Source organism: Nansenia antarctica, assembly GCF_963989245.1.
Source record: "Nansenia antarctica genome assembly, chromosome: 11".
NCBI lineage: Eukaryota > Metazoa > Chordata > Actinopteri > Argentiniformes > Microstomatidae > Nansenia > Nansenia antarctica.
The window spans coordinates 1,560,878-1,570,326 of NC_137681.1; the positions used below are offsets into that span (position 1 = coordinate 1,560,878).

At 45.7% G+C, this 9,449-nt stretch overlaps 2 protein-coding genes across 2 annotated transcripts; one reads left to right on the forward strand and one right to left on the reverse strand.

Moving 5' to 3' along the window:
- Nucleotides 1-202: 202 nt before the first annotated feature.
- LOC308167301 (2-aminoethanethiol dioxygenase-like) lies at nucleotides 203-1,637 on the forward strand (the record flags this gene model as incomplete). Its single annotated transcript, XM_080541699.1, has 2 exons — nucleotides 203-766; nucleotides 1,194-1,637. The coding sequence occupies exons 1-2, from the start codon at nucleotides 404-406 to the stop codon at nucleotides 1,635-1,637; spliced, it is 807 nt and encodes a 268-aa protein (XP_080397825.1). The 5' UTR covers nucleotides 203-403.
- A 5,562-nt stretch (nucleotides 1,638-7,199) lies between these two features.
- Nucleotides 7,200-9,067, reverse strand: egr2b (early growth response 2b; the record flags this gene model as incomplete). Its single annotated transcript, XM_080541873.1, has 2 exons — nucleotides 7,200-8,368; nucleotides 8,881-9,067. 2 exons carry the CDS (start codon nucleotides 9,065-9,067, stop codon nucleotides 7,200-7,202), a joined length of 1,356 nt encoding a protein of 451 aa, XP_080397999.1.
- Nucleotides 9,068-9,449: the final 382 nt, after the last annotated feature.

The window sequence follows — 9,449 nt, forward strand, 5'->3', positions numbered from 1 at the left end:
TGGAATAACACTTCGAGTGAAGTGATGGAGTAATCGCAGAAAATGACATCGTGCGTGCGTTTAGAGGAATAATATTCCCGTGCTTTTATAAATAAACTTCAAGTTCCAACATGCCCATGTGTTCTCACTGCGCAGGCGCTGCCTCTGCGGACGTGTGGATCAGATCGGGTGGAAACATGAGAGTGGACCGCGAGCAGCCTAATTCTCTGGAGGGAACACCGTATTATAATATGACATTGACAATGCAATACGTAACATTGTAACTTCAGACACTCGTTTACTGAGTTTGAACGCAAAAAAGTGGTGCACTTTTGCAAGATTCGTGGAAGGAATTAGGAAGCGCGTCTCCAGAAGAAAAACTCGCGTCGCTAAAACTGTTTTAGTTTTTCTCCAAATCTGCAAAATGCCCCGGGATAACGGGGATACCGGGGATAAGAAGACCTCTCTTATCCATCAGATCGCCAGGCAAGCTCATGTCACGTTTAAACACTTCAACTCCTCCGCCATGGGGGACAACAAAGTCTTCCTGGACCATCGGGGTGAGCTGAGCGCCCTCCTGACCCAGGTCAGAGCCAAAGACCTGAACATTGCGCCCCGGGAGACCCCCGAACCCACGAACATCAGCCCCCCGCCGGTCACGTACATGCACATCTGCGAGACCGAAGCCTTCAGCATGGGGGTCTTCCTGCTGAACAGCGGGGGGGCCTCCATCCCCCTGCACGACCACCCGGGGATGAACGGCATGCTGAAGGTGCTCTACGGGAAGGTCAGTAAGTATCAGGTGTTTTTTGAAGACGTTCTCCTGTCCTGTGTAGATGTCTTATTATGGGACATTTAGACATTCACAGCCCTGGGATTGTTACTGTATGTTGAATACTGCATTTCAGGTGTAACCTAGGCTCTAAGTCAGTGGTTCTCAACCCTCTCCTCTGGGACCCCCAGCCGCTCCACATGTTTGATCTGTTCCACCACCAGCTCACCTGATTCAACTGATCAAGTACAAACCATAATTGCTTTATACTTGATCAGTTGAATCAGGTGAGCTGGTGGTGGAACAGATCAAATATGTGGAGCGGCTGGGGGTCCCCGAGGAGAGGGTTGAGAACCTCTGCCCTAAGTGTTACACTTGAAATGCATTTTGAGTATATTTTACTATCTATGTATTGTGATTATACATGTTATGATTAATGTAGGTCAGTATCAGGTGTTTCGACAAGATGGACAATAATAAACCCCCCCCGGAGGATGCTGATGAGAGTGAGACCCAGTTCGACCCACCCCTGAGACCCAGTCAGAACCAGGCTCTGCGGCGCGCCAAGCTCCGCTCCACGGGAGAATACAACTCGGAGGACAGTGGTCCTTGTCTTCTGACCCCACAGAAGGACAACCTCCATCAGATCAACGCTGTTGATGGACCTGCTGCCTTTCTTGACATCCTGGCGCCACCTTATGACCCCGACGATGGGCGGGACTGTCACTATTACAAGGTCCTACAGACAGTCTCCTCCGGCACAGAGAAGAAGTTAGACGCGCCGGGGGAGGGAGGGGGGGAGATGATGTGGTTACTGGAGATCCCTCAGCCCGAAGACTTCTGGTGCGGTGGGGAACCTTATCCCGGCCCCGAGGTGGCCCTCTAAACTCTCGGAGAAGGGATACGTGTGTCTAAACGGGCCTCTCAAAGACTCAAAACTAACTCTAACGACGTTTAGTCTGAATAGGTATCCAGGACTTGATGACGCAATTCGGATACCCTTTAGTATCTCCAGTATATATTCATTCTGTCTCATGCAGACAACAGCCACGTAGATTTGGGTGTACCCTTGAGATGAGATGTGTTCATTATCGCTCTATGCTCTTAACCACATTGTCTGTAACTTTTCAAATGAAATCTGCCTTATGTGAATATTGAATGTAAACCTGTAAAGCTTCAAAAGCATTCACTTTTTTATTACATGCATACTGTACAGTGTGTATCGTGCTTAATTTATTCCAAACACAATAGAGTTTGTAAACAGTTATTCAGGCGTTGTGTATAGGCCATGTTTAGCTCCAAACTACCGTATATCACTCCCTTGTCCGACCTTGAATGGAGGTTTAGGTGTCTGTCATTAGTCTGTGTTGCTGAATTAGGCTACACAGAGATAAATAAACTATATGAAGTCTTTCATAAAGCAGTTTATTAATAATCAATGCTGTGCACTTGAGATAAAGAGGTTTGTGTGTCGTTGAACATATGTTGCCCTCGTCCAGATGTCAGTAATGTTGCTAGGCAATGGCGTACAGCAAACGTGTTTAATGAAGTTGAACTTCCATCAAAAGTTCATCCATTTATGACGACCGCAGGCCCTGTATGGACATCTGTGGAAGCTACCTTACACTCCAGTGTGTACTCCTGTCTTGAATATGACACTTTTTAAAAAACGTTTTTAAACTTTTTCAAGTCTTCTTTGATTTCCCTCTAAGGATGCAATGTCACACTGGGCATTTCAAGTGAACACGTTGCTTGTAATTGCATCACAACCACATTACAGAACCCCTATAAAGGTTAAGTCCATACCTGTATTTCATTATTGACCTGTGTATGTCCACCATGAACAGATTACAGTCAACCCCATGCCTTCCCTTGCTACTGCTGCTTTGGCCAAGTGACTCAGACTAGAAAAGAATATCATTAAAATGTATTATATGTTGATGTTATCTGATTATATTTCTCATTATTATTATTAATGCTGTTATAACTTCAGTAACAACATTCTTATTACTCCAGAGCCAGAGGGGGTTGTAGATACAGGGGGTCATACATGTTGCTGTGCATTAAACTTTGGTATGAAAGTACAAATGTTGGTATGAAGCTGAGAAAGGTCTCTGTGCCAGAAATAAGGGGCTTTACACCCTACTGAGACGCACCATACTGCCTCTGACATGGTCCTTTCTCGCCCAGTTTCAGAAACTCGGCCCTGTAGTGTGAGTTTGGGCTAACTCTTTAATTCAGTCTGAGATGATGATGGACTGCTCGTGTTTAAAATCAACATGTTAACTTAAGTATGTCAGCTTTCATTTAAGGGTATTATTGAACATGATTGATTTGATTTCACTTTGTAATACCCTGATTAAATGGGAAAGTGTGTCCAAACTTTTGACTGGTACTTCATATAATGTCCAAATTAAGCATTAATGTTGAGTATTTGGTGGACAATCCTTAGCGTGCCATAACCGCCTGAAGTCTGTGACCCCTGACCCCATCAGACGCTGGGGGTCTTCTCTGGTGATGCTCTGCCAGGCCTGTACTGTAACCATGGTGATGCTCTGCCAGGCCTGTACTGTAACCATGGTGACGCTCTGCCAGGCCTGTAATGAAACCATGGTGACGCTCTGCCAGGCCTGTACTGTAACCATGGTGACGCTCTGCCAGGCCTCCTGTACTGTAACCATGGTGACGCTCTGCCAGGCCTCCTGTACTGTAACCATGGTGATGCTCTGCCAGGCCTGTACTGTAACCATGGTGACGCTCTGCCAGGCCTGTACTGTAACCATGGTGACGCTCTGCCAGGCCTGGTCTGTAACCATGGTGACGCTCTGCCAGGCCTCCTGTACTGTAACCATGGTGACGCTCTGCCAGGCCTCCTGTACTGTAACCATGGTGATGCTCTGCCAGGCCTGTACTGTAACCATGGTGATGCTCTGCCAGGCCTGTACTGTAACCATGGTGACGCTCTGCCAGGCCTGGTCTGTAACCATGGTGATGCTCTGCCAGGCCCCCTGTACTGTAACCATGGTGATGCTCTGCCAGGCCTGTACTGTAACCATGGTGATGCTCTGCCAGGCCTGTACTGTAACCATGGTGACGCTCTGCCAGGCCTGTACTGTAACCATGGTGACGCTCTGCCAGGCCTGTACTGTAACCATGGTGATGCTCTGCCAGGCCTCCTGTACTGTAACCATGGTGATGCTCTGCCAGGCCTGTACTGTAACCATGGTGACGCTCTGCCAGGCCTGTACTGTAACCATCTTTAGTTGTTGGTCAACTGTTAAGTCGACTTTTGACCTAAACTCTTATCATCAGGAAGTGGAATACATAATCAATTGGATTTAAATCCGTTTTTCTCCAAACTTTCCTCTTGCGATCACTCTGGTAGGCCTACATGTGTTTAAGTATGTTGTAGCAAACTGTAACCTGACCATCCTTTTTGAGTATAACTAGAGGTTTGCACCTTGTGGATGGAGGTCTGACATTCACAGCCACCTCCTGCAGAGTGCCTACCTTACCTTCCTAGTTATGGTGAGCGTTCTCCATCATCCACTGTGGAAGTCTTCCTTGGCCTGTCAGCCTGTTAGCAGTAGTTGACCGCTTTGAGTTGCTTTCATGTACGAAAGGCGCTATATAAATAAAGTTTCGTTTCACTTCACTCTCCAGTGATGTTCTAATGATCTTCCAGACTGTGGATTGGAAAATATCCACCCAGTCCATGTATGTACGTCTCTTCTCTCTGCTGAAGCAGTTGTAGTTGCCTTTACTCTAACAGAGACAGAAGACGTTTGGGATCATTACCTACAATCACCCGTCTGACGCTGTCTGCCCTTTCAGTTAAAACAGGCAATCTAGGATTGTTTTCTTTTTTTACTTTTAAATTAGGGACGTTATAGCTATTTATAACTGAGAAATGCCTCATGAGTTTAGTTCAACAGAGCCAAAAATACAAGATTGTTTTACTCCATAATTTGTCAGCGATGTAATTGGAAACAAACGCTATTTACAGTCGCTCTAAAACATGTTAAAGCTATAATTATAATCTTGTGGGTGGTCAGTCTTCTATCGTCACAGTGTCTGATGATGTTGAGATGTTTGCATCCTTCAGCTGTTTATGGCCACCTTGTTATAGTTTGAATCCCTGATTGCCTCTTTAATGCAGTGCATCATATATATCTTTATGGTACTGCTGGAACTACATGTGTTAGTCAGCTGAAGAGGGGATGCTGGAGGTGATATGGCTGTTTTATTCTATTGATTACACTACACTGAGTTCCGTATTTCTGTATTCAGCTGAGCGGTTTGGAAACAGGCCTTGTGGGATAATGAAAAGAGTGACGTCACGTTCCCATCAGTCTCATCTGACATTTTGACCATTAAACATAAATTGTTGATTAGTGATGCGAAGTGACGTCAAAATTCTGACTAGATTGCTAATTGTTATTGCAAAGCAGCTGTTTCCTGAACATGTGATGTGACCAAATCCTTTATAGGGCAAAACACACAAACAAGTTCATTGACTTCTCTGTGACTTGAGCATTCTGTATGAAAAGTGTCATCTGTGAAACTAACGAAAATATTTCTGTGCCTATGATTCATGTTTCTGCCTTGACATAATCAACGTCCGATATAGCCATATTGTATAGACCAATAAACGTTTTGTTCTTAAATCAGATATGACTTTTGTTTCTTTGTTGTTCGTTCTACTTTTGAACAGATCTTGAATGTGATCTTTATACTGTACTGTATATGCACTGGACCTTGAAAAACTCTGCACTGCACTTTATATATATATATAAAGTATAAAGTATATATATACAGCACTATCCATGCACTGTCTGTCCTGTGTTGTCCTGTTTTTGCATTTGTATTTGTATTTGTTTTTGTTCATGTATATGTGAAAAAAGCATAAATGCACCTTCTGTAATGCCAAAACAAATTCCTATATGTGTCAAGCATAATGGCAATACACGTTATCTGAATCTGAATCTGAATCTTTGTTGTTGCTCTATTTAGTATTGGTTGTATCCTCATAGAGTGAGTGGGAGCATGGCCTTGATGACTCACATCTGACTGATGCGCAGCTTAAGTGGTGGGAATTACCCTCCAGTCGCCCCCGTTCCGTTTACTTTCCAATAATAACATTAGTCCTATATTTACTCATGTTCAAACTTGATTTTTATTTGTTTTTTAGTTGACATGAAAATAACCATCAAGAGTGTGTTAAGAGTTCCATCATTAACATTTAATATGAGTCTCAAACATTCACAAAAACAAACGTCAAGTCGGTATGAGTTCTATTATTTACATTCCGTAGTTTTTAAGACGTAAACCACAACTGCAACACGTTCAACAGTTACACGACATAATGTGTACAAAAATATATATATTCAAACTTTTCATATTAAATGACAAATGCACAATTCAATTAAAGCGTCCTTGTGTCTGACAATGTACCAAAAACATGTAAAACAAGGCACTACAGGGGAATATACAAGTTAAAATGGACACATTGTTTGTCTATTAAATAATTTAAAACACGTTTAATTCAAACTTATTGCAAATATATCACATCTTCCCATGCAGCATGACGCACACTGTGCTGGTGCATGAGTGGAAATGTTCTGGACATATTTTATCTTTTTTTTTTTTACATTTCTTTCCTTTTGCATCAGGCTGCCTTGTCTTGTTAACATTAATGGCTATTTACTTGAATATTACTTCAGTAAGCTACACTACGCAGACAAAGTGCGTCTCTGGGTTTATGCGTAATGACGCACGGTGAGGAATGATGGATCTCAAAGTTCGAATCTGAAGTTCTGATCCCGTGTGTTGAGGAGCTTGCACTTTCCAAACGTTTCCAACTCAGTCTCTCTATATATCTCCGTTTAGAATGATAAGGTTCTATCTCCGTTTAGAATGATAAGGTTCTATCTCCGTTTAGAATGATAAGGTTCTATCTCCGTTTAGAATGATAAGGTTCTATCTCCGTTTAGAATGATCAGGTTCTATCTCCGTTTAGGGCAGTTCAGAGATATTGAGCGTCAAAGTTTTTACATTCCATTATGTTTTGTGAGATGGAACCTTTGTATTTTATTAATTACTAACTCAAACATTTTCAACATTTTAAAAATAACACCACACAGGCATTAATAAACACCTAATGGATCAGATTATGTAAAAAAAAAACTCAATTTTGACCAAAAATGGAGATAGAACCTTATAATTCTAACGTCACGAAAGTGCGTCTACTCTACATCAATCACCGGGTTTATGCGTAATGACGCACGGAATGATGGATCTCAAAGTTCGCATCTAAAGTTCGTTCCCGTGTTTGCACGGAAAGCTTGCAGTTTCCAAACGTTTCCTACTCAGTCTCTCTATATATATGTCTCTCTTTCCTTCACCACAGTTTCTGAATGGTTGTGTCATGGTGGGGGGGTAGTGTGACCTATACCCCCCGCGGGGGACAGCCCCCCGAGCCCCCCGTGCCCGAGGAACACCCTCCGCTGGCCGTGCCGGAGCGCTCTGAGTTCGTGGTGCTGTTGGATGAACCAACACCGGACGCCTTCCTCTCCTTCTGCCGGAGGTGGATCTTCGTGTGTCTCTTACGCTCGTCGCTCCGGGCGAACTTGCGGCCGCAGAAGTCGCAGGCGAAGGGCTTCTCCCCGGTGTGCGTGCGGATGTGGGTGGTCAGGTGGTCGCTCCGGCTGAAGTTCCGCATGCATATCCGACACTGGAAAGGTTTGTGTCCCGTGTGGATCCTGATGTGTCGGGTCAGCTCGTCGGACCGAGAGAACCGCCGGTCGCAGGCCTCCGCGGGGCAGGGGTAGGGCCGCTCGTGCACGGGGGTCTTGCTCGGTCTGTTGGGGTACTTTCTGGGGCGCAGGATCGGTCTCAGGGGTAAGTTCTGGGGGCTGTACGCCGTGGGTAGCCTGGGTCCACCATCAACGACCGACGGTCCTCCCAGGGTAAAATTCCTAATAGTGTTCAGGGGAGTCAAGGGTGGGGGCACTCTGAAGGACTCCAGGGGGCAGGGGAAGGGTTTGCGGTCGGGCATGGAGCTCTGCATGTCCCGGTGACAAGACGGCTGGAAGAACCCGGAGTAGTCGGGGATGATGGGGAAGATCTCTGTCTTGGGCGACGAGTAGGAGGGCGGGGGGGGGTAGGAGGAGATGGGGCAGGTGGAGGTGGACAGGAAGGCGGAGGGGTCTTGGTACACCTCCCCGCAGCCTGAGTAGGGGGGCGGGGGAGAGGAGTAGATGCTGTGGTGCTCCTGCATCTCGGCCTGGTGGTTCTGGTTCTGCTGGGCCATGGTGCAGCTCAGGGTGCTGGAGGAGGAGAAGGGGTTGGGTGAGACGGAGGAGGCCGGGCTGGAGGAGGCAGAGGAGGGCTGGGTCATGCCCTGGAGGATCCCCGCGCTGACTATGTTGATGACCCCGCCGCCCTCGGGGGTCCAGGTGCCACCGGGGTACTGATGTGAGTCAGAGATGGAGAACTTTCCCATGTAGGTGAAGGTCTGGTTGCGGTGGTGGCCGGGGTGGGGGGGCTGCGCGAAGCTGGAGTAAGACAAGTCCAGAGAGCGTTTCTCTGAGCTCATATCTCCACTCATCAAGTCATCTGTTTCAATGGAAAAAGAAGAGAAACTTGTTTAGAAAGAGTGATATTATAACAATAATGACATGTATGTAGCCTATTTATAAGAGCGCCACTGCGCGCCGCGTCGATGTGTGTGCGCTCGCCGGCCCCCCATACAAGACAAGACAGCCATTCATTCATTCCACCTTTATTCAGTCATCAAGGGATGATATCATTCAATATAAATTAAATTAATTGGAACAAATGAAGTGAAAAGGTCCAATGTGTACGTAAACTTAAACTATGCAGTGCGCAACTCTATATGCGTCTCCTAAACCATCATCCTTCAGCGCCCTATGCTACAAATATCCAGGTTTATTTATTTCTTTCAAACACTTTTGTAATCTTTTCGTCATTGTAAAGCTAAAACACACACATTGTAACTCAAACGAGGCATACTTTCTCTCATCAATACACCACAAAAAAACACGTTGCATTCGATAAAGTTCGTCTTGATATCACAAAGAACATCATATACTGTGTAACAAGCTTACCTGTGTGTCCGCTAAGGTGGTCGTAATGCCCTCCTAAATCGGCGTGACTGGGAAATATCGCAACCGAGGCCGACTGCAGACTGGTGGCCAGTTCATCCACAGAGTACATCATGCCCTCCGAGGAGAGAGGGTGCACGAACCCGCCCAGGTGGACCGGGACTTTGTCTAAAGGTTTGGCTGTCATCATTCTCCTGGTTAAACTGTCTGGTTAAACCGGTTGAATAAGCCTATGAGTGACCCAAATGTCCCCAAATGTCCCCAAATGTCCCTCCTTCTTTCTCTAGAACTGGAACATCTGATGAGCTTGTCTGAGAAAAGTTCTGGGTTCTGGAGCATCTAGGATACACTACTATCTGTCTGGAGCATCTAACATCTAACATCTGGCTGGGCTCTCTGGTCTACAGTGACAGATCCTCTTGGCCGGGGTAGAGGCACTATGCATTTATTCGGGAGCTTCTGAATGCCCCGTGACGTCATTGACCATAGAAGGACTGAGGGGGTTAGAGAAAAAAAGGGAAAAAAGTGTCGCTGGGACATCCCATTGGCTGCGGGGCTTCGTGACGTCACCC